This window comes from Centruroides sculpturatus, unplaced genomic scaffold (genome assembly GCF_000671375.1).
Source record: "Centruroides sculpturatus isolate CEXI.00-Female unplaced genomic scaffold, Cexi_2.0 scaffold280, whole genome shotgun sequence".
In the NCBI taxonomy this organism is placed as follows: Eukaryota; Metazoa; Arthropoda; class Arachnida; order Scorpiones; family Buthidae; genus Centruroides; species Centruroides sculpturatus.
This window is the reverse complement of record NW_019384675.1, coordinates 1-25,487: the sequence shown is the minus strand read 5'-3', so window position 1 is coordinate 25,487 and position 25,487 is coordinate 1. Positions and strand designations below refer to the sequence as shown.

General features: G+C 30.4%; 3 protein-coding genes across 5 annotated transcripts in view; 2 read left to right on the top strand and 1 right to left on the bottom strand.

The window, feature by feature from the left end:
- Positions 1-5,328, top strand: part of LOC111626803 (N-acetylglucosamine-1-phosphotransferase subunit gamma-like) — a 21,442-nt gene extending 16,114 nt beyond the window's left edge. The window contains exons 6-9 of one of the 2 annotated variants that reach the window (XM_023370311.1): positions 1,959-2,156; positions 2,222-2,368; positions 3,943-4,030; positions 4,106-5,328. In XM_023370311.1, coding sequence (XP_023226079.1) covers positions 1,959-2,156; positions 2,222-2,368; positions 3,943-4,030; positions 4,106-4,125 — 453 coding nt within the window. In that variant the 3' untranslated portion in view covers positions 4,126-5,328. Of the gene's footprint in view, positions 1-1,958; positions 2,157-2,221; positions 2,369-3,942; positions 4,031-4,091 lie in introns of both variants that reach the window. The other variant, XM_023370310.1, reaches the window with a different exon arrangement.
- LOC111626801 (DNA excision repair protein ERCC-1-like) lies at positions 4,102-18,991 on the bottom strand. 2 transcript variants are annotated; one of them, XM_023370308.1, is made up of 9 exons: positions 18,861-18,991; positions 11,509-11,726; positions 10,355-10,430; positions 6,170-6,273; positions 5,989-6,088; positions 5,832-5,908; positions 5,593-5,764; positions 5,452-5,520; positions 4,102-4,240 (listed from the first exon to the last, which is right to left on the bottom strand). In XM_023370308.1, exons 2-9 carry the CDS (start codon positions 11,619-11,621, stop codon positions 4,184-4,186), a joined length of 768 nt encoding a protein of 255 aa, XP_023226076.1. In that variant the 5' UTR covers positions 11,622-11,726; positions 18,861-18,991; the 3' UTR covers positions 4,102-4,183. The 2 variants fall into 2 exon arrangements, with proteins under 2 accessions (XP_023226076.1, XP_023226075.1); XM_023370307.1 differs by lacking the exon at positions 18,861-18,991 and adding an exon at positions 18,304-18,442.
- On the top strand, positions 18,500-23,638 carry LOC111626800 (ras GTPase-activating-like protein IQGAP2). Its single transcript, XM_023370306.1, has one exon. The coding sequence runs from the start codon at positions 18,741-18,743 to the stop codon at positions 23,355-23,357; it is 4,617 nt and encodes a 1,538-aa protein (XP_023226074.1). The 5' UTR covers positions 18,500-18,740; the 3' UTR covers positions 23,358-23,638.
- The last annotated feature ends 1,849 nt before the right edge of the window (positions 23,639-25,487 follow it).

Sequence of the window (25,487 nt, the reverse complement as noted above, 5' to 3'; positions counted from 1 at the left end):
ATAATTTATATATAATACTAAACAGACGATAGCAAACTCAATTTAGCCGCTCCGTAGCGTGGCGCAGGGTCGGAGGAAAGTAGTTCGGCTGCTCATCCACTATTGGTCCAGACTCTATCAATCTTGTCGCGAAACGACGTTATAGGAGGTACGTTATACGAAAGTTGCTACAATTTTTTCGCTACGTTATAGGAATTGTCGTTATAGGAACGTACGTTATAGGGGGGTCGACTGTACAGGTGTCCCTTTGGAAAATTTAAAAAAACACCAACCATTTTGCCAGTTTTAAATTTTTTTACCACTCGAATTATTTATTGTCACCAATTTTACTTACTAATTAATGAAGGTGCTTGTAGTCTTGTTTGTTTTCTAGACTCCAAATTGATAACATGCTAAGATGTCACTTAAAATAGAAATCATTTTTTCAATAATTTTTAAAATGAATAATTTCAAACAATACATTTGATCACAATGCTTAAACAGTATTTCCCAGATTCTGTCATCAAAATTTTTTGCTTTAGTTGAAACATGCTGAATGTCAAATAAGCAGACTAGGATTTTTATCATCGCTTAAAAATATCATCAACTGGTGACTCTTGAAATTATATTAAATAATAATAATGCAAAGAGTAACTTTTTACATACATACGCATGTAAAAAAGTTACTCTTTAGTATCAGTATATGCCAATTGAATTTCAATCACATTAATAAAGCACTGTTAAAACAGTTATGGAAGCAATCAAGAAACTTTTACTATTGTCATTCATCAAATGACAAATCATGTAAGTTTATATAAGTTATTGTGTGTTTAACAGTGAAATATGGATTCATAGACCATTTTTAAATGGTCTTTACTGGTTATATGATGACTTTCTGTTTGTTTACAGTTAAAAATTAGCAAAATTTTGCATTAAAATTTCATAGCTTGAACAATCTTCTGCAGTAAAATAGTTAACCTTTTCTCAGCATTAAAAACACTCAAATACAGGTAACCCCCGTATAACACGGTACTTTTATAGCACGGATTCACTCTGACACGGTTCGAGAAGTGGGTAAAACCCTCGTACAACATGAAATATAATAAATTTTTACATACTTAAGTAATAATAGTTCACGAAAATAATAATTTTCGTGAACTATTAGTAATTAAGTAAGTAATTTTCTCTTCTTGCCTTCTGTCGATACACGTGGTCCTTCTCGAAACTTGTTTCAATGTTGCCAGATTGCAACGCTTCTGCTTCTGATGTTGCCGAATGTTTTTCCCTTATTCCATACTTGCTTTATTCTTCATAAGTGCTTAGCACCATATAAGGAAATTTATAAAAACCTTTTAACTAGAAGCAAGCAATCTAAAATTACATACATTTTGCAAAAGGTAAAGCATGGATCTGAAGATAATGCAGAAAAATGCTCAGAGGATAAGGATAACTTGCCAAAAAGAAAACGCTCTCGGTTAATTAATAGTGTTTTTAGTGATGACGAAGAAAACATTGTTTAATTTATATTAATATGTATCACTTAAAAATTTTTTATGAAGATATTTATCTTAATTATGAGAATATATTAGCATGTTTTTTAATTTTGGAACCTAACCCTCCTTTTCGTATTAGTTCTTTGTTTCGTATAACACGGCAATTTTTTGGAACGTAACTACTGTGTTATACGGGGTAACCTGTATTTTAGACTTGTATATGTTAAGTAAGATATTTATCTTTATTTTCATAATTGCTTTCTACCAAGAGTTAATTGTCATATCTTAATTTTTCAACAATGTATTTCCAAGCTGTTGGCAATCTTTAGCATCCCCTAGTGTCCAGACATAGAAAGAATTTACAATCTTTTTTTAGCTAAAGATTGACAAATGTACTGGTTGAGAGATCTCAACTTCCTTCCATTAAATTTCCTATTAAATTAGTCCAAGAAATTTTTTTGAGTTGGCAAATTTTCATATTTTTAGGTAATATTTCAATGTGGAACTGAAAATGTGCTTTTGAATGTCACTGAACCAACAAAATGCCAATATCAAGCTATATTTATGACTCCATTCATCTGCCACAAGGATTCTATGCTGGTCTATCCAAGACTACCTCCTCCTCTTCGCCACAAATGGGACAATTTGGAGACAGATTTGGCTCTAGGCTACATAACACTAAAGGTATGTCTGAAAAGTGATTCACTTTAAAAAATTTTTGAAAACTGAAGTATTAAAATTTCATCTAGGGCTATCAAATTGGTCTGAGAAATCTTTTTGAGTTGGCAAACTTTCAGCAACTGCAATCCGTTGCAGAAGAAACAACCATAACTTTGACTACTACTGCAATGCCAAACAGGCAAACAGGATTTGAAAATGTTGAACAGTGTAAAAATGTAAGTATCTAAAGGGTCTCTCAACAATGTATGTCATTTTAAATTTCACATCATTTTTCAACTGTCATTGCGGTGACATTTGACAAGTAAAAACTAGGAGTTTCAGATATGGTTTGATATACATTCGCACAACGCATTGAAATAGTGAAAATATTGCAGAGACAGTTTGTAAAGTTTCCACTGCTTGTGGTTATCTTCAAGTGCCTTCTTGCACAGCTATAGTGAATTTAATCAATAAATTCGAACATCTCAGACAAGTTAATGATGTGAAGACTCCAACTCGTGCTAATCTGGCCAGGTCAGCTGAAAATATCGCTGCTGTAGCTGTGTGGCTGAAAACCAAGGTTTGTCCATTTCGAGACAATCACAAACCAGTTTGCACCTCATTTTGCATAAAGATCTTGGTCTATATCATCCTTTTTCAAAGTGGGCGATAATGCCCCCTTGTGGGCACTGGAAGCTTTCAGGGGGGCAGTAGAAGGCTCAGTGATTAAATATGAGTTTTATTTCTTATTGAAACATTCTTTGATCTCAGAAATAGGATATGGGTCACACCCTATCTATCCTATCCATATAATATGCATGTTTAAACATTATATTTGCAATAACTGTTTTTAAGATAAACAACAAATGGTAATGCAAAAAGATAAGTTAAAAAATATGGGAGCAGTAGATTTTTTTTTAATCTCAAAGTGGACAGTGGTTGAAATAATTTTGAGAACCTGTGGTCTACATGCTTATAAGTTGCAGTTGACACAGGAATTGAAGCCAGCAGATCACGCACAACACTGTACATTCGCTGATTGGGTGCTGGAAATGCATGAACAAAATCATGATTTTTTTAAACAAAATTATTCTGAGTGATGAGGCTCATTTTCATCTGTCTGGGTACGTAAACAAGCAAAACTGTAGCATCTGGACTCCAAAAACCCAAGAGAAATAGTTGAACAACCTCTCCAACTACAACAAGTGACAGTTTGGTGAGGTGTAATTGGGCCATACTTTCTCGAAAATACTCCTGGTTCGACCATTACAGTGAATAGATTGCATTACTGAACGATGTTGACTGACTTTTTTTGAGCCTAAAATTGATGCTACAGATGCGGACAATGCTTATTTTCAGCAGGACAGCACCACCTGCCACACAGTTTGTGAAATAATGGCTCTATTGCGTGAAAAATTTCCTGAACGTGTGATTTCTCGAAATGGAGACTTCAATTGGCCGCTGAGATTGTGTGATTTAACACCATTAGACTTTTTTCTTTGGGGCTACATTACAGATGAAGTCTACACCAATGCTTCCAGCAACAATTCAAGCACCCAAAGGTGAAATACAGCCACTATTATGCGAAAACATGATCATTCTTTTGATGAAATTTTTCATTGTTTGTAAGAAGAGCCAAGGCGGACATTTGGCATATAGTGTGTTCCATTACTAACCTCAGAGTTTGTGTTTTGGATTAAAATAAAAATATAGTTTTTCTGTTGATTTAAAATGACGCTTCTTGTTGAAAGACCCTGTACATGATGATTTTTTTTTACTTAATATTTATCAAATGATGTCATTATAAAAGGCATATGAAGAATTAAGGAAGGAAATGGATGATTTAAAACAACAAATTGAATCACTTAAGCTTGTAATGGATTTAAAAAGTGTAAAAGGTAATAACTTGTTTTAAATACTTTGTCATGAATCATTATAAAACGAGAAATATTTATTCAGATTTTCTTTTCCAGATAAAACTAGTCAGCCATGAGATTATTATACTGTACATATCTTTGGTTTAAAAAAATATTCTTTAGAGTGCCAACAATTCAAGACTTCTTTGCTTTCAAAAATGGTTGATGGAAAACGTCGTGAAGTCGAGATGCCTGAAAATTAAATAAGACTCTATTAGTCATTGTTTTTTTATAAAACAACAGAATATGATAAAGACAAACAATTTAATAGATTGAGCTCAGAGTGTTTAAATGAATATCATAATAAGAGTAATGGTTGCATGCGTTAATAGAGGTTACTCTGCTGCTGTTTGTAGGCATTTAGGTACGATGGTAAAAGAAAGATGGCGCCACCCATACTACTGATAGTATCATGTTGGAGTATATGCAGTAGTAGTTTCCCAATTGTAAAATTTAACCATAAAATGGATTATCTTGCCAACAGAGCATTCAAAAAACTTAGAAGCTGGCTTCCATTTGAGAAGAAGACACATCACCACATGCACATGCTTTCACAGCTTCTAAATTTTCATTCATAAAACCACATAATGTACACTGAAACAAAACTATCTGAGCCATGGAGGACGCCTTGTTACTTTCCATTGTAAACTACAACTACAACTAAAAGCAGCCATTTTTTGCCATCTGACAGTACACATCCTGATCAGAATATAGGAACACATTCTGCAGGAATTTTTAAACAGATGTCGCTCACTCGGAGTTACGTGGAGGAATAAAAGAATGAACCCAATATTTTGACAGTCAATCAAGAGAATTTTTTAAGCCACCTAGTTGCAAATGAGCTTGTAGAGATCAAATAAACAAAAATACTGCTAATGTGCAGTTCAACCATATTTTAAATATGGCAAGATAGTGCTATGTGGCAAAGGGAACTTGAAAAAATTCATAATGTAGCAAATTAAACAGCAAACAGAAATGAGTGTTCCTCTCTTTTTAGAAGTATGACTTATCTATTATAAGGGGAAGACCAACCTGCAGAACTTTATAGTCCCCATATTTGCTTATTTGATGATAATTCTAATATTTTGTTTGTTCAATAAGTTATTTATATATATGGCTCTCTATAGTATTAAGACTTCCATACAGTTTGTATTTTTGATATCTTTAAAATGTTTATTATGCTAAAAATTCTAATACAGCTAAATAAATATATTTGATTCTGATCTCTCTTGTATATAGATAATTGACAACTGAATAAAGAATACTTCACTAATGAGGAATGATGTATTTTATGTATTTCTTAAAGTTAATCAAAAAGAAAATTTTAACATAATGTTAGCTTTATATTTTCTATATTTTGTAGAATATCAGTTTTAATCATAAAAAAATTTTAATAAACTTACTTTTTGTGGTCCCATTCCAGGACACAGAGCTATTTCTTCAGACGTTGCTTGCAAAAGATTTTCTAATGTCTAAAAATTAAATTGTCAGTCATCTTTGGCAATTCAATTAGATCAAATATTTTATATATTAGATAAACTTACTCCAAATATTGATAATAAGGTTACTGCATTAGTTTTATTTACGGATCTCACAGAAGTCAAGGAATCAATCAATTGAGAGTATCTATCATTATCTTGCTTCTCCATGATTAGTTCTGGAGATTTATTTTCAAAAATTTTATAAGTTTCTATGTATCTCCCTGCTTCTTCTGAACTAAATAAAAGAAAGAAATTTGTAATATTTGCTTTTTTCCCCCTCCCTTTAAAAAATATAAATTTACCTCCAAACTAACATGAGAGTGCAATTAGCTAATATAGCTATCTGGGATAATTCTTTTAATGCTGGATGTGGATCAATCTTAAAATAATAATAAAATTCTGTATTTCAGAAACTTAAACATTAATTACTTATTTATTTATATGATACTCAAAACATACAACGTCGATGTGAACCAATAAGACACGTAACTCATAAGAGCGACCTAATGATTTTAATCTCTCGTGTATGTAGTTCGGATACAAGTTATGATACTTTAAACTGAAATGAACAAAATTATAATTATTTCTCTTGACAGTGAAAAAAGTAATTAAAAAATAACATAAATAAAATTGGTTTTACCTTAAGTAAAGAGCACAAGTTGTCTTTCCCATGATGTAATCTGGCTCGATTTCTCCATACTCCCAAGGAATGTTGCGTATGTGTTTCAAAAGAGGATTTCCACGCTGAAAGTAAAATTTATTTTTAATTATAATTCAAAAATAATTTCAGTCAAGTTGCTGTCAAAACAAATATTGTTTTTATTAGAGTTTAATATCATAAGAAAGTTAACAGGCCTCTTTCAAGGAGCATAATGATTTTTTTCATTAAGTACTTTCAAGGTTTTCCTTAATCTTTGAATTAACATTTGAATTTATTTAAAATCAAGCTGTATTCTCACTCCAATTCCTTTAAACATTGACATAATCTAAAAGCTTGCATTGATGTTACTACTTGCATAAGATCATACTATTTTTAATGATGTTCAAAAAGTTGCAATTTATTTGAATTCGGAAGACTGATTAAATATTCTTACAGTAATCTAAGAAATCACTAGGCTCCTCAAAAAGGGACCTACTAATTTTAACTGTTAGTTTAAATTTTGATTTACTCCATGCTTGCATATTTATAGACACGTATATTTCAATCATGTCAAAGATAAATTCAATATATTGAATAGTATAATGCATATTTAACATATTGAATTGAATTTTTTATTTGGAGACTTACTACAGTGGGTGATCGGTTAACGAACAGATCGGATAACGAACAAATCGGATAACAAACACTTTCGCAAAAAATTTTTATGTTCGGACAACGAACACATGATCGGATAATGAACACCCCACAGAACAAACACAAGAAGATACGACATAAAATAATGAATATCAATTGGTCTTCCCTTGTCTTCGGGCAACAATTTGAAACTTTTCGGAGGTATGGGAGACGTCAACATCGACGCTCAAGCCGGTATATACCGATTGGATAGTATTCCTTCGAACTTTGAAACTCTCTCTTGTAATTCCAGCCTTTTATTTTTCTGACAAAACAATTCTTTTATGTATTCGCGAGACCGTCGGGTAGGCACTCGTTAAGTTTTGCGTCTGTTTTTCTTTTCGAAAGGTGAGAGTATAATAGCAAAGGTATAAAGTGGACAGAAGATGTCTGATGTTGGTGTGCAGTATGGCGTGAACAGGTCTACCGTAGGCCGCAGTTCAATCTTATCTAAGAAAAATACTGTATAATCAAAAAGACTGAAGCAGCTAAAGGAGTAACAAAAATCACATCTGAGAAATAAAGAACATCGAAGAGTTCATAAAGGAACCTGAAATGGATCTGATGACAGAAGAACGCCAAGAACTCTTGAATGAAGAACACCAAGAAACTCGGCAAGATGTTTTCTTCTAAAAAAGAGGATTAATACCAATATCTGTTATTAAAGATCCTTTGAAGAAGTGGGATGATGTCAGAATGACGGTCTTAGAATGGCATCCAAACTAGGTTGAGGCTTGGGGATTTCTACAATTGCAATACTATTAATTACTTACGAAAAATCTTAAAGAAGAGAGAAGAGCAATCGACATTAGACAGATTCTTTAACCCTTCCAAACGGAAAAAACATGACTAATAAAAATGCAAGACTGTGTACTGTACGTATTTTTATTACTACATATAAATAAACGTAGTAAGAAAGTATATATTTTTTTATTTTGGGGGGTCTCCAGAACGAATTAATTAAATTTCCATTAAAACCTATGTTTTAATGGAAATTTAATTAATTTGTTCCGATAATCGGTTGTAACCGATAATCGGTTAACGAACAATTCGGATAGCGAACAAAGTCTTGGAACAGATTATGTTCGTTAACCGATCACCCACTGTACTTCCTTATGTGAGAACATAAATTTAATGAAAATTTCAATTAAACACAAGTTGCAGCAATGCTGATATTATATTGTTATCTACAGTTAATATCTTTACAAGGATCTTTTATTTTTTTTAATTAACTTCACTATGGTGAAAAATTCTTAAAATTCAGTTAAAGTATGTTAGAGATATGATTGTTCTGTTTAAAGATTAAGTTTAAAATATAAAAAAAAAGTCTTAAAGAAATTAAAATGCAATAAAAAGTAAAAAATAAATTTTCTTAAACTTTTGCAGCATTCTTGGTATTATTCAACCAAAAATAAAAGCATGAAATGTTCATGAGAGCCAAGAAAATTGATATTCTTAGTTACACTTACTATTTCTAAACATGAACATCCAGCTTTTATTTTTTTTAAATTAATTTTAGAAAAAATTTATTATTTACTTTTTGTGATGTTTGTGAATAAAAAGAGTTTCTTTAAAACTTTTTTTTTTATATTTTTCATTTTATACCTTTTACTTTTATATATGTAACACTGAATTATTGAAATTCTTGTTTTAACATTTAATTGGGAAGTGGGTGAAAACTGAGATATTTTATCTGGACAAAGTTAATAAAAAGCCTATAAAAAAACGTATTCACATGCACATATAAAAAATTTTTTTTATCAAAAACTAATAAAAATCTCTAAATATGCACAAAAAAAATCAAATCAGACTAATTTACTTGTATGTTAAATAAAACTAAGAAAATGACCAAAATAATGATAATTCCAAAACAACAGGACCACAGATTTCAAACCAGAATGTCAATAACCTTGTTCAAGCTAGAATAAGGTTATTAATATGAGGAGGTCCACTCAGAAGTTTTATTGACCACCAGCCAAAATATCAATAATTCTGGGAAGAACACTGCATTTATTATAAACTTAATGTATAGATTAACTAATTTAAGTAAATTTCCGAACTTGAAGACTAAGAAAATTTAAAATATACTTTTTATGAGCCAGATAAGATTTATCCAAAAATTTTAGGGAAGATTAAAATAGAAATAATCACAATTTTGTAACTGGCCAAATTTCTATTGCTCATAAATTAGCTAAAAAAAGTTTGCTATCATATTAAATTTAAGAAATATATTTAGTCAGGATGTGAATTTTTCACACATCATTATTTAAGGTAGCACAAAAGAATAATGGTGCAAAACTTGGAGCTTCTCTTTCATCTATAAATATTATGATTGTAGGTATCAAAAACTATTTGTTATCATTACATGGACCGTTTATTTTGAAAGTGGTGTAAGTCCATTTTTGGAAAAAATTGAGAAAACACATAATATACATACAATTTAGTGTGAACTTTTTATTTATAAACAATTCACACTTAACATTTTAAAATAACCATAAGCTTTGATCAATTGAAAATTTATCGATAAATGACATTGCATAACCATTGATTTTGAAAGTGGTATAAGTCCATTTTCTACAGTCTAAGCACTTGGGCTATCCATAAATTACATGTGCATTTTTCTTGAAATGTTTACTTTTCCCTCTTGTCCCAGTTTGTCCAAGTTTTTGTAACCCCTTTCCCTCTATGGATGTCCAACATAACTCTATCCCTGTTAAAACCTTCATCACTTTATGAATGATAGATACCATAAGTAGAAATGAAACATACAAGAAACTTTGAAATAAATATAATAAAATGCATATTGTATAAAATTTAATGAAATAAATGGATGTCCACTAATACTCAACCCTCCTTGTCCAACTTGTCTTAACCCCTCCCTCCCTTTCAGTGTGGACATCATTTAAAGACAGCCCCTTACAACAGAAGAGTAAAACTGTAAATATTACCAACAAATGTACAATTTGATGGACTAGAAAAAAATCCATGTAATGAATCTAAATGAAAAGCAGTGTCTAATGGTAAGCTCATAATAATGATAAATTTATCATAAAATAGTTTAACAATAAGTAAATATTTTTAATGTTCAGAATAAACAATACTATTTTATTTCTTGTTATTATATATGAACAAAATCAGAATAAAACGCAATGTGTTTCAAGTGACATTGAGTTTTACATAATAGAAATTTAATGAATTTTACAGTTTAGTAATTATGAAAGTGGTGTAAGTCCATTTATGGCCCAGAAAGAATATATTAGTTTGGATAAATTCACATAGAAGTCTTTATGCAATCAACTTACATATTTCTAAAGTCATAGAAACATTGTCAAACTTAGTACACTTTGTTTATATTTTTGAATCAACTAAAATGCAAATGTTTAAATATCTCGAAAGAAGAAAAAATGGACTTACACCACTTTCAAAATAAACGGTCCACATATCAAAACTATCAAATTGGATTAATGAAGAAAATATTCTTAATATTCTTACTTGACAAGAATTAACAATAATGGAATTCTTGTTTGGTGCAATTTTTTCAACTGACTTTTCTGCTGCTTGTTTGGTACTGGAAAAAAAAATATATTTATAACTAAAATTAAGTTTACAATTTCAAATCAAAATAATTAATAAAATTTAAATTTATTAATTCTACAATAAAGAAGTTTTCTTTAACAATGTAGTTCTTATTTAACTAATTGAATCTTTAACTCATTTAAATGAATAATAATTTGAATTTGAAGAGCCAGCAGCCCTTCAAATGTCATGTTAAATGTTAATTTAATCTTTACATTATTTTTTATATTCATTTTATATTTCTTTAGGATTAAATAAAATCCTAAAGAAATTTAGATATTTTTTGTTATGTTTAGTTATACAAAAGAATTATTTTTATAAGTGATTTCACAAATTATGTTATAAAGTTCAGTGAAGATAAATATTAATATGTAATGGATAAATTAAGAAATATAAATTAATGTTTTAACAATTTTTCCACAGAATAAGAACAATTTTACCTAGGAATAATATACTTATATGCAAGCAAGAATTCTTTTAGATTCTGAAAGATTATGCAACTGTTTTATTAAAATAAATTTAGAATGGCATCGATGCATCTTTTATCACATATATAAACATCCCAAAGTCTGATGTACTAAATTACTTAATTTATAATTATTAATTGTATTATAAAATAATTTGATTAATTAAAGTTTTCATTTCGTTTATCTTTTATCACTTATATTTATGCCATTTTTTGTTAAAATTTACTTTTAAAACTATAGTTTTAAGTTCTGTAAAATATATTAAATTGGCAGTGACTGCATTTTAATGAATTGTCACACATTTTTCTATAGTGAATCACACATTAAATGAAAATCACACTTAGAGAGTTATTCCTGTATAATCACAAGAAATAATTTTTAAAATTTGTTCTCTTAACATGTTTTCTACTAACAGGATTATTTATCTTTAAATGACTTAAAAGCATTTCATTTAAATTTTATCAGTTTTTATTGTTTTATGAGTAATATCTAATATCTATTTTGGTTTTGAAATTGTATATTTCCAACAAACTGTTTCTCCAAATAGTCCTCTTGAATGTTCTCAAAAAATTTAAAGCATTAATTTTAAATAAATATACATACCTGGAAGGTGCAGACAAATATGGATCTTCATAGTATTTTGAGTTCTTTAAATGGCCAAAAGCATTTTCAAAAGCCGAAGACAAAGATGACGACGCATTTGTTTTTTGTTGCATTTCATTGGTTTCTTGTGGATCAGATTTAGATGATTTCTGTTTCTTTGCTTCATTTTCTGCTTCTATATTTTTTAAAATTTCACCAGGTTTAAAATGGGTGGGAATCTATAAATGAAATGATTTAATATAAACTTTAATAATTCTCATGTTTTGAAGTAATTGAAAATAGAAAAAAATACCAGTATATTTTTATTAAACTAAATACATCAAAATCATAAAAATAGCTCATAACTATATATTATTATACATTATTTTTGTAGTTTTTTGTTTTATGAATATTTGATTTTCAATATTAAACTACAATTCTTCATCTCAATAAAACAAGAAAATATCCAATTCTTCTTCAAAAGTCAAAAACTTTATCAGATTTTAATCCCAAAAATGTTTTAATTGTCAGCAACATAAATACAGAAGCATTCTAAATTCCAAAAATACACTCATTCTATTTTCCTGACAATAAATATTTCATTAACAATCTTTAATGTCCTGATAAAAGTTTGGAAGTCATTACTGTTAGATTATCAATCAGTATTTTAATTTTTCCCAATCTAAAATAAAACTAATGTATTTTATTATTATTATTTCTTATAAAACACTATATATTTGGGCATATTGAAGAATTTAAAGTGAAAAGTGATGAATTTTTATGGCTTTCTGAAAAGGATGGGTATTTGTAACTGGCTCAGGCTTCATCTTAATTTTTTCAGGCCTATCTGTAACTAACCTATAATAAAAAATTTGTATGTACAAGAAGTTTGACCAAATTTGTTGAAAAAATCTATTATAATATCAACAAAAGTTAATATCTAATATCAATGTTAAATAATAGTTTGATATACTAATAGCTTATTTTAATATTGCACTATTACTTTAATTGCATCTTTATTTNTGAAGTGATATTTGGATGAAATAATAACTAATTTATATAATATTATTCAAACTTCTTAATATTATAATGTTAATCAGATAGAAGAGATTTTTTTATATTTATTCCAGGAAGAAGAAGATAGGACTTCGCAGTTGTACGAACACCTACAGAAAAATGTTACAGAAAAATTAGATGAAAAATTCAAACAAACAAAATCAGTAAGCAATAAACTAACATTTCCAAATAAAAATATGTTTATAGGTAAACATCTATTGTTTAGTCATCAAAATGAGTAATTTGTTGTTTGTGTAACTGTTTTGTAAAACTCACAGTAATCTACATAATGGAAAAAATGATGATATACTAAGACCCCACTTAACGCTGATTCAATATAATGCCATCTGCTTGAAGCCAAAAAAAAAAAACCTCAAAATTTACGTTGATTTAAATTATCACGGCATTTTATTGATTCGTACATAATACAGTAGAGCGTCGTTTATCCAAATCAATTGGAGACTGAGGTTGTTCGGATAACTTATTTTTCGAATAACCAATTATGTACGAAAAAATATATTAACCTATTCCATGTTGAAATTTTTCTCCATTGCGTGTCGCTTTGCATTGAATTTTCGTCGATGTTAAGCCTAATGTAAACTTTTTAAAATAATAATCGTGGCTATTGTATCGTTAAAAATTATTTCTTTATTTTTTACAAACAAAATAAATATATTGAAAAATATAAAAACAACAAATTATACTTTAGAAGTTGATCTAGTATCAAAAACGTTCGATTCAGCACGACACACAGTCCTCAGAAAAACACCACACAAAAATGCCAGTGCTGCCAGCTAAAACACACACCAACAAAAAAATATTGGAGTAGCCCAAGATATAGCCAAAGATTGCAGCGCCACAGCACTAGCAAAAATTTAAATTTGCCGACTGGAATGCTTTCGGTTAACCGACATTTCGGATAAACGACACTCTACTGTACGATTATTTACAAACATGAACCAATCAGAAAAAGGTCGCAAAAAGATGTACTATCTTTAAATCTGTGTTTGTTTGATGCAATTTTGGAAAAAATATATCATCATGGATGCCATAGACAATATTGGCTTTGCTTGGCAAGAATTAACTGATGAATGCATGAACGAAGTGTGAAAGAAGTTATGGCTGAAGGTATCTAAGAATTCTCAACGAGAAGAGCCTGTTGCTGTATCGTTAGGTTGATCAAACTCAACCTAATCGATACAGAAGGATTAGGAGATGTAGGTGAACAAGATATTTCTGGTGAGAATCTTATCAAAGACGACCTTCAAGAACTGGCAGAACAAGGAATCCATGTAGAACTGGAAAATAGTGATTCAGAAAACGAAGAACCCAAAAAATTTCTCTACAGATTTCCTTAGTAAAAGTTTGGTAACGATAACTGAAATCGTTGATCAAACTGTAGCGAATGATCTAGATTTTGAAAGGCGTGCAAAAGCAAAACAAGGCATTTTGGATGTGATCTTCTGCTATCGACATTTGCTTAAGGTAAGAAAAAAGTGACAAATGAAACTTCATGACTTTATTGCAAAAGAACAAGAATTTCAGAAAAGTCAGGACCATCACAAAAAAATGAACTTTACATTTCTGTGTGCATATGTTTGTGTGTTATTTAACATATACTGTATTATAACACAAATTAATATAAAAATAACTCAAAGTAAATTTTTTTAAATTTTTGGTTGCATGTTCCCCTATCCCTATTTACTCTATGTTAAAATGACCTCATTTAACACTGTTTTGTTTAGTGTTTTGTCATCTAGAAATGCATCCCCCACATTAAGTGGGTCTTACTGTACTTTATTTTGAATATTTTCTAAAAAAGAAACTAAATTTCATATATTACTTATGAAAATTTATAGTACAGGTATTTGAAATTTAATATTTTTAGTTTTGAAAAATTGATTACTAATTTATATACAACGGTAAAAGCATAAATTGAATACAAAAAAAATATTTCAGAAAAATAAATTTGGTTTGAAACACAATTTAATCTATAATCTTCAGAAATGCAGACATTCTGTAAGCAAATAATAGAATTTATACTTAAACTTTAATTAAATATAATAACTTTCTAATAATTGCTGTTCAGTAATATAAATCTCTTCTAATTTTATATTAAACTTTTAAGGAAAATAAATATTTAGAATAAATATTGCGCTACAGAAAAATTATTTTTAATCAAATAATACGGCCATATTAACTATTGGATTAGAACTTGACTAATTAATTAGTCAAGTTCTAATCGAATAGACAGTCTGACCTTAGTTTAATCGTTAGAATATTTTGAGCTTGATTGTCTATTTTTTTTTGTGAAAAATTTGTCTCAGTTTTTGTCAGTTGCCTTGAATTTCACTGGCATGCCCACGTCCTCCTGGTAATTTTGCAAAAACATAGGGCAACCCACATGTTTTCCTGCTCAGTATGACGTTGTTTCTCATTGTGTGAGCATTACTCCGCACATCTAGTAAAACAATTCCATTGCTTCCTTTCCTTTTATCTCCATTATGTGGCCAAAGAAAGTTTCCAGAGCTAGCAGCCCTTTGAATGCCACGTTAAATGTTAATTTATTCTTTACATTATTTTTTATATTCATTTTATATTAATTTCTTATTGCTTTAAGTATTAAACACAGTATTTATTCTGTATAAAATGTGTTTTTGGTATGTATTTTGGAGTGTCTAGAACAAATTAATTGCATTTATGTTGATTCATATGGAAATAATTGCCTCAGTAGTTTCGAATTTTGCTGATTGTTTTTGAATGGATTATCAATGAAAGCCAAGATATCACTGTATACAGAATTAGTTTTGATTATAAAATTAAGCACTTTTATAACTTCTGTCTATAAAAGCATGAAAAATATATGAGTCATTTATTTTGAAAGTGGCCAAAGTCCATTTTTCAAAAAAATTAAGTCAGCTGTTATAATATTTACATTTCTACATCATTTTTCATTTTAAACAATTTGCAGCTTACTATATTCGAAATTCATTAATATTTTGCAAACAGAAAATTAGCTGGTTAATAGAACAATAAAAATTTTATTTTGAAAGTGGCCTAAGTTCACTTTGACAAGTTTCAAACTAATATGCAGCATATTATGGAGTAAAATTTTATTAGTTAATAATTTAATAAATCTATTAAATATAACACAATTTTACAACAATAATGCATTGATGGTGCTGCCCACTACCTCCAATAATCCAAACAGAAAATTCTTATATCCTAATTTGAATATAAAGATGAATATACTTGCTTGAATATAAAGAAAATAAAACAAATACTGTTATTGAGTGGTCTTAAAAAAATTTTTTAAAGAAGATTTTAATTTACATTTCCACCAGAGGCAGAAAGATACATGCCAAAAATGCAATCTATTACACGTTAAAATTAAGGCATTAAATAATTGTGAAGAAAAAGAGGCAAATTTTATGGAAGAACATGATACTTATTTTAGACGAGCAGAATTGGCTAGAAAATCATTAAACAAGACCAAAATCTAGCATTACATAATCCAGATCACTATTTCACTTTTTCTTTCAACCTACAAAAAGCAATGCCTTATCCAAAGTTCACTACTACTTCAGTTACATATTACAATTGTAATATGTAACATATAATAGTTACATATTACAATTGTAATATGTAACTGAATTTAAAACGTACATATTACAATTAAAAATACACCAGATTTGAAAGATTTAAAACATACATATTACAATTGTAATATGTATGTTTTAAATCTGGTTTTTCATAACTGTTATGATAACAATGTTTACATGTATCTCTGGGATAAAACCATTGCATACAGAGGTGCACAGGAAATAGCATCACATATTCTGAAACATTGAAAAAAATCTTAGAAATGAAAAACATGTTTTAGCTTACTGCGATAGGTGTGAGGAAAATAGGAATATAAAATTAGCTTTAATATGGTTAAAAGTTGTCCAATCTACTGAACATAAGGTGGATGTCATTGATCTAAGTGTTTGTTTATCTGTTTCACATATATTTCTACTGAATGATAGAGATTTCAGAGTTGTAGAAATGGCATTAAGAAAAAATAACTTTTTGTCCCTAGGATTATTACAAAGTTATAAAAAAGTGTTGAAAAAGTAAAACCATTTAAAACCCACATCCTCTAGAGACATGGGTTTTAAAAGGTTAACCCTAGCTATGGATTTTAAATGAATGCAAATGTCAATGATTTCAAATATAACTAACAGTCCAGATTTAATATATGCTTAACTTAAGTTTCTGCAGTTCATAATGCTTTATAAACATGTTAGGCATATAATCAGTGATTCAGAATATGCTTTTGAGTTGTTTTTATACTATCTCACAAATCAACCAAGCAAAACATCAATCCAGCAAAGCTTTAAAATCAAGCATGCCAGTGGTCTACTCTCATTTAATTTTTTGGACTGCAATTTGAAAAAATTGTAGACTTATAAATTCCCACTGTGTCTGTCCGTCTGTCTTTCCTCAATCTCAAGAATGGAGTTAGATAGAAGATGAATGTCAAGACTGATTATAGAAAGGTTATGGGCAGGAGGTCCTGATTAACTATATAAAAACTTCCCGTTTGTACTGGAAGTCACGTTATTTTAATTCAAAACTTTTCTCCAGAATGGAGTTAGATAGATGACTGGCACGATTCCATTGTTAACAGGAAAAGAATGATGTACAGTACAGTGGCAAGACACTAATTTGAGGTGGAGAGCATATTAAAATATATGCTCTCCACAGTTAAAAGAGGAGTAAGAAAGTGTACAGTTAAAAGAGGAATAAGAAATGTAGACAAAGAGTTGTAAAGTGGAGAGCATATTAAAATATATGCTCTCCACTTTACAACTCTTTGTCTACATTTCTTATTCCTCTTTTAACTGTACACAAATGGATTGCACATGGACTGACAAAACCACATTTGAGGGAGGATGCGGAGGTCTGATATCCCTACAGTTGCATTTGCACATTATGTCCATGCATTGCATTCAGTCACAAGTGTAACACATTAAGTCAACACATTGCAAGCGATCGACCAAAAAGCTTTGTGATCGACTCGTTGGCCACCCCTGCAGTAGAGCATCGATTATCCGAAACAATTTGAGACTGGAATTGTTTGGATAACCAATTGTTTACAAAAAAATGTATTAAACACAAAACCTTACTGTATATATTTTGTATCACACGTCTTACAAATACATACCTTACATAAACTAATACATTACAGTAGGCCTACAGTTTAGATGGGCAGGGAGGGGGAGAGTGCCGCAGCGCCACAGCACTAGCGAAAATTTGAATTCGTCAACCGGAATGCTTTCGGTTAACCGCTGTTGATCGATATTCGATGCTCTACCGTATTTTAATATTACAATTCTCCACAACAAATTTTATATTTACATTTGAACGTATAATAATATAATATTTGGTAGAAGTTACTTTTAGATAAATTGTGTATAGACTACATACATAAATTACCTAAAAGTAACTTGTAAAATCTTTCTTTCATTTGAGCCAAACACAAAATAAACTTTGTGCATCAAATGTTTTCTGTTCTTCATTATTTATTTATATAATTGAGAAAGTAAAAATAATGATGATTCACGTCGAATGAATACAGCAGTTTAACTGTAAATCTAGTAAGGGGGAAACATTGAATTTACAGGAATAGAAATTGCACAGTCATCACGTGTGATTCGAATATAAAAGTGCATACTAATTGACGTAAAATCGAAACGTGACGTCACTTTCACTTACGCTTTCTTCTTCGATTTCGTCTAAATCGGGTAATTCGAACGTTTCGTCCATCTTACACCGTTAAACCGTTTTTATTTTCGTAATGCGACTAATGTAAAGTTATTATATCTTTTAAATTCTATCGAAACATTAACCACCACGTTTTCTAGCAGACTATCGATGATTTTCAGTCTCATCTCGTGCCGTTCGAGATTATGGGTACAGATCGACATTCGGTCACGTGATATTTTTATTTACCGGAATTCCAAACTATTCGAGAACGTTTACAAATTTAAACAAATTAATCGAAATTTTTACGGTATAATAATTATTCGTTAGTATAAATGGCCGAAATAAATAATCGACCCGTCACGTGACGAAGTAAAAGTATCATCGGTTGGGGTTGACGGGAGCGAAATTTGAATTGGAAGTCGACTTTTAAAAGTTCCCGTTTCGTAATGTCGGCGGAAACGGATGGGCGTTTGGATTGCGCAAATTATACGGAAAGCGACGCGAACGAAGCGGAAAGATTAAGTTCGGAGATAATGGACGAGAAAAGACAAGAAAATATCGCTTACCAGTACTTGTGTCACTTGGAAGAAGCTCGATTATGGATTCAGTCGTGTATCGAAGAAGAACTGCCACCCGTTACGGAACTAGAAGAAAATTTCCGTAATGGAGTTTACCTTGCTAAATTAGCTCACAGAATTTCTCCCAATACCGTTCCCGCTAAGAAGATCTATGATCCTAATCAAGAGATATATTTAAAGAAGGGTCTGCATTTCCGACACACGGACAATATTAACCATTGGTTAAAGGCAATGGAGGATGTTGGCCTGCCTCTTCATTTCCATCCCGATACGTTTGACGTGTACGATAAGCGAAATATACCGAAAATGGTGTACTGCCTCCATGCTCTTAGTTTATATCTGTTCCAACTCGGACGTGCTCCCAGGATTCAGGATCTTTACGGACGTTTGCATTTCAGTACGGAGCAGATACGTGCCATGGAGAGGCAATTTGAGAGAGACGGTGTCGTTCTGCCGGATTTTGGCAGGATACAGGATTCTATTTGTCGGGCAAACAGGCAAGTTACGGTAGATAAAATTGGAGCCGCGATACTGAACGGCGACGTTCCGGGTTTGAGGAAGGCTCTCGGGTCTTTGGTGGGCGAGGTCGAGATCGATCCGGGAAACGTGGATGCTTACCTGCAATTTTTAAGTAATTTGTATAAAGATCGCGATGTGAGTTGGGAACGGTTGATTTCTACGGTGGCCGAAGCTAATCGGAACGTTAACATCCAAAATTTTGTAAGTAATTTCAATCTGTCTTTAGATTATCGAGATAAAGATATGATGATAAAATACTTGCAAAACTCGCCGGAACCGTTAGATATTATAGAATCTGCTGTTGTTTTCTACATGGAAGAATTTTCTGTGATAAGAAAGGAAAATGGACATAACTTGACTTACAAAGAAATAATGGGTGGACTGAAAGTTCTGACTGCCATTGCACAAATTAATCAAATCCTTGTGAACAAAGGCAATCTATTTGAAGGCTTGACTGATAAAAAAGCTCATATCTGTGGAGTTAATGTGCAGTTTGTTCCTCAATATGAAATTTTATTGTTACAAATGAGAAAAGATAAAATTCTTAAAGGATTTATCCCCTTTCTAAATCATTATGAAATTCAAGAAGCAGTTGATAAGGTGAACAAACAAATACTTAATCGGGAAGCTATACGTAGGATAAATCAGACAATACGTCAGAATGACTGTAAGAAGCTATTTAAAGTTTTGTCTTGTCCAGAAGCTTCCATTCTTTGTGTAGAACCAAAAAATTCTGATTTATATCAGTTTTTATTTGCTGAAAAACAATCTAAATGCAAAGATGAATATATTTATCAAGAGGAGATCCAATCTATTGTGAATGAAGCCAACAGAATAGCATTAGATGCCAACTGCACATGCATAACAATTATCACTGTCAATAATGCAGTTAAGGATGAAAACTCTAGTATTTTGAAAGAAGCATTGCAAATGCTAAATCCTGTTTTGTCTAATAATTTAAAAATTCTTCCTCATTGTATTGATAATTATCTAGAGAATTTAAAAAAATTAAAAATTAAGAAAGAAAAATGGAGCAAGAATTTAGGTAAAGATGATATTGAAACGTCTTGGATAACATGTCAATTACATAATTACTTTTATTCTTTCAATGTTAAGACACTTGATTGTCATTGGATGCGTCCTCAGCTTGGCGTGGACTCTTGTTACCTAGATCAAAATGATATCACTTCAATAGTAACTGGAGTAAACTCAGAAGATAAAAGAAAACAATTTCTCAAATTCATTGAGCCAAAAATTGTGATATTGCAAAGTTATGCTCGTGGATTTCTTACCCGATCACATTTTTCTGCCAGAATGAATTCTTTTAAGCTTAACGTGGATAAAATTATAAAGATTCAAGCATGGTGGAGAGGTTTAATACAAAGGAGAAAATACTTAGTTCAAAAACATGCTTTAGCTATTAAAACTCAGAAAATTATAAAGGTGCAGTCTTATGTTAGAAGATGGCTGGCTAAAAGGCATTTTCAGTCTCTTTTGCTCAAAGAATGTGCTGCAAAGAAAATTCAATTATTTTGGAGAAGTTATAAAACCAGACAAGATTTTAAACTTATACTACATTCCTCTGCTCCTCCTTTAAGAGTAGTACATAAATTTGTTTATTTGTTAAATATCAGTGATAAAGATTATAAAGATGAGTTAGATTTACAAAAAACGAGAAATAAAGTGGTGCAGACTATAAAATATAACCAAAAATTAGAAAAGGAAGTAAATGATATGGACTTAAAAATTGCCATGCTGATTAAAAACCGTCTGACTCTTCAAGAAGTGATTAGTCAAAGAAAGAGGACTTTAACAGGAAAGAAAGATGCACAACTATCAGACATATCATGGCTAGGCAACAAAAAGGGACTTGGAGCTTTAAGCAAAAATAGCAGAACAAAATTAGAGGCTTTTCAGCATCTTTTCTACACACTTCAGACTGAACCTAGATATCTTGCAAAATTGCTACTGATCATACCAATAAATCAAGCTTCTAAGTTCATAGAATCGCTCATTTTAACATTGTATAATTATGGTTCTACTCCTAGAGACGAATATTTACTGCTGTGCTTGTTTCGTACAGCACTCGAGGAAGAGATCAAAACTAAAGTTGATCATGTTGTAGACATATTAACAGGAAATCCTCTAGTTATCAAAATGATAGTAGGCTTTAATAGAAACGGACAAGGTCAGACATGTTTACGTGAATTACTCGGACCTGTGATAAAACAAGTTATAGAAGACAAGACTTTGCATATTAATACAAATCCAGTCGAGATCTACAAATTATGGATTAATGAAATGGAAACACAAACTGGAAAAATGAGTTCATATCCCTATGTAATATCCCAAAGTGAAGCTTTACAACATGAAGAAGTAAAAAATAGGCTTGATAGGACTATCAGAGATTTAAAAGAGAAAACATTATTATTTTTTGATACTATTATTCATTCCTTGGATAAAATTCCATATGGAATATTATATATGGCTAAAATATTGAAAAATGCTCTACATAATAAATTTCCCGATGTCACAGATAAGGAAATTTTAAAAGTCGTAGGGAATTTGCTGTATTACAGATACATTAACTCTGCAATTGCAGCTCCAGATGCTTTTGACATCATAGATGTTGGATTAGGTAATGCATTAACGATAGAACAAAGACGTAATTTGGCATCAATTGCTAAACTATTACAGTTTGCAGCATCTGGTAAAAAGTTTAGTTCTGATTCTCACCATCTTACTTGTTTAAATCCTTTTTTGAAAAAGTGCCACGAAAAATTTAAAGAATTCTTCAGGAAAGCTTGCACAGTGAAAGAACCAGAAGCTTATTTCAAAATGGATTGTTATTCAGAAGCTGCTCTTATTGCTCAGCCTACAATTTATATAACTGTGCAAGAACTGTGTGATGTACATTGCTTGTTATTGCAGTATGAAGATGAAATTGCACCAAAATCTTCTGATCCTTTGCATCAATTATTATCTGATCTTGGTCTTCCATCAACTGTGAAATCACTAATGGGTGAAGATTTAGAATCAACTCCAACCTCCACTATTGGACAGACTGAAGTTTGTCTTACTTTAACCAACAAATTTTTAGTAAACGAAAGTGAATCATCTGATGTTCAGCAAGTATATGTGAAAACAAAACAAATGATAATAGACCTTCTTCATTATAGAAATGTAAAAGAAACTTTGTTGGATTTGCTTACTACTAAGCCTAGTCAAGAGGAGGAATTGAAATTTGCAAACAGCAAGGAAAATCTATCTTTATCAAAGAATGTGCCAAGATTTAAAATCTCTAAGACTGTTGAGCATAAATCATTGTATAGCTTGCAAAATGATTTGTTGCACAATTTATCTATTTTAGAACTGGCAGAATTTGTATCAAGAAAGAATAATTATCAAACTATAATAAATGATATAGGAAAAGACATTTGTAATCGCCATTATTATAAACAGTGTTGTAAAAAGGAATTAAAGAAATTAACTGAAGCTCAAGAGAAATTGAATAAAAAGTTATCTTTTTACGAGGATAAACTTGAATGTTACAACCAATACATTAAAAGATGTTTAGACAATTTATCATCAGGAAAGAAGAAAGTACATTTTAAGAATTTATTTTTTAAGAATAATAAAGAACAGGAGGTAAAATGTAAAATCTGTTTGAGATATACTGGAGCAAAATTATACGAAAAAGGCATTCTATTGGAAATTACAGATATAGATCCTTCCCAACTAAAACATGCAACATTTGATATTAGTCCTACTGAAGAGATGGGAGTATTTTTTATTTGTGCCAAATTTATGGGAGTTGCAGTAGAAAAAGTAGAACTAGACATTCAAGATTTGCTACAGTTACAGTATGAAGGAGTAACAATCATGAAGATATTTGGACGAGCTAAGGTTAACGTTAATTTGCTTCTATACTTACTAAATAGCAAATTTTATAGTAAAGGATTATGAAATGTTAATTTTCTTATATTCTTTATCTTTCTATCTATGGATGTTTCCTCTGTATATAATTTTTGCACTTGAATTGAAATTTTAAGATTTTTTAAGATTTAAAATCTTGGAAATCATTTTTTATTTGTTAATTATGTAAAAATTAAATTTTAATGTTTAACATATAAAATGTAATATACTTAAATTCCATTTACAAACTAAGTTGAGTAAAATGATGCTTTTTATATTTATGTAAATTTTTCATTTAATTTTAAAGCTGAGCATTAGATTTTAAATAAATTAAACTAAAATTTTATGGCATTTAAGCTTCAATAAGACACATACATAACAGAAAAATTAATATTTATTATTCTCAACAAGTTAAATAAGTTCAGTATATACAAGTTAGTTGACAATAGAATTCTCTGTCTCAAGAGGTTTTTCATCGTCGTCATCCTCTCTCAATTTTGTTCTACATGATGCATTTTTGAAAGAATCTCTTAAACGTTCAAAAAAAGTCTTTTCAACTAAATCTTCTGTGTGATGGAAGTCGAAGTCTGCCACTTCTACGGAATACTTCTTTCGCTGCTGAATGTGATATGCAATGCCCATGATGATGATTACGATCGTCAATACACTGCACACTATTGGGATTATCACAGTAGATAGCTGGGGTTGCCTGGAAACTAAAATGTATTTTTATGTATTATTCTATAGAAATGTATTAAAAAAGTGAATTACTAAAATCAATACAGTAGAGCGTCGATTATCCGAAAGTCAATTATCCAAAACGTTAATTATCCGAAAGAATTCCAGTCGGCAAATTTAAATTTTCGCCAGTGCTGTGGTGCTACAATCTTTGGCTATGTCTTGAGCTACTCAAATATTTTACGTTTTTGATACTAAATTAACTTCTGAAGTATAATTTTTTATTGTTTTTATATTTTTCAATATATTTATTTTGTTTGTACAAAATAAAGAAATAATTTTTAATGATACAATAGTCACGATTATTATTTTAAAAAAGTTTACGTCGACGAAAATTCAACGCAAAGCAACGTGCAACGGAGAAAAATTTCAACATGGGATAGGTTAATATATTTTTACATACATAATCGGTTATCCGAAATATCGATTTTCCGAACAACCCCAGTCCCCAATTGATTTGGATAATCGACGCTCTACTGTATATGATAATAACTAAATATATATAAAGTTACCAATGTCTCATTTTACAAATCAGAATTACTGTATTTTCACATACAGGGTAATTTTTAATTCATGCAAAATTTTCAACTTAATTCTCATTCAGTTGAAAAGTATAAATGTTTAAAGTTATTTAGTTGAGATAAAATTCAAAAAGTACTATTTCTATATAGTACATCATTAACATTAATCAATCACAGACACAAAAAATGTAATCAGTTATTTTCAAAATAGTGGTGCTCACTTTAAAACAGTGTGTATTTATCGTAAACAATTAACACACCAATTGGAGAATTAGAATTTTGATGATATCAGTGGTGTTATTGGACCATTCTTTGAAAAGAATGTTACTTCTGCTGCATATGTTGTATTATTGGAAAAGAAGTTTATCCCAAAATGCTTGTTGGGCATAAACATTGTTGTGCTTGGTTTACGCATGATGATGATGATGCAAGGCCCCATTGCACAAAGCAAGTGTTCATAAGCCTTTACAGCATGTTTGAGAAGCATGTAATCAGATTAGATTATGAAAAATATGGAGTGGCTGCCTTATAGCCCTGACTTAACCCCATTAAAAAAATCATGGGTTTATCTAGAGTTGATAGAAAATAAAAAAAGAAATAATAGTGATTCCAAGAAAGAGCTTTATTACCATTATTGAATGTTTCAAAAATCAGTTAAAAACTATTATTGAAAACAAAGGTGGTCATTTTAAAAACCTAATTCATTATGGCTGAAAGAAAGCAAATATGTAATCCCTGTGTGCTAGGTTAAGAAGATATGTTTTGTACTAGACGGCGCCAGTTGGCTAGTGTCACATACCTTGGTCAAAGGTCATCTTCTTTGTTCTAGGTTTGCTACGTCCCTGTGTAGCACGTGTCTCCCCTCTCTTTGTGCATGTAGTCGTGTTACATATAACTGTGTATTTCCGTACATTGTAAGATA

Coding starts and splice junctions, on each gene's coding strand:
- LOC111626801 (XM_023370307.1), bottom strand. CDS start 18,354: ATGGACGAAACGTTCGAATTACCCGATTTAGACGAAATCGAAGAAGAA. Junction 6,089..6,169: donor ACTTGTGCTCTTTACTTAAG/GTAAAACCAATT, acceptor TGTTCATTTCAG/TTTAAAGTATCATAACTTGT. Junction 4,241..5,451: donor CTGGAATGGGACCACAAAAA/GTAAGTTTATTA, acceptor TTTAATTTTCAG/GCATCTCGACTTCACGACGT.
- LOC111626800 (XM_023370306.1), top strand. CDS start 18,741: ATGTCGGCGGAAACGGATGGGCGTTTGGATTGCGCAAATTATACGGAA.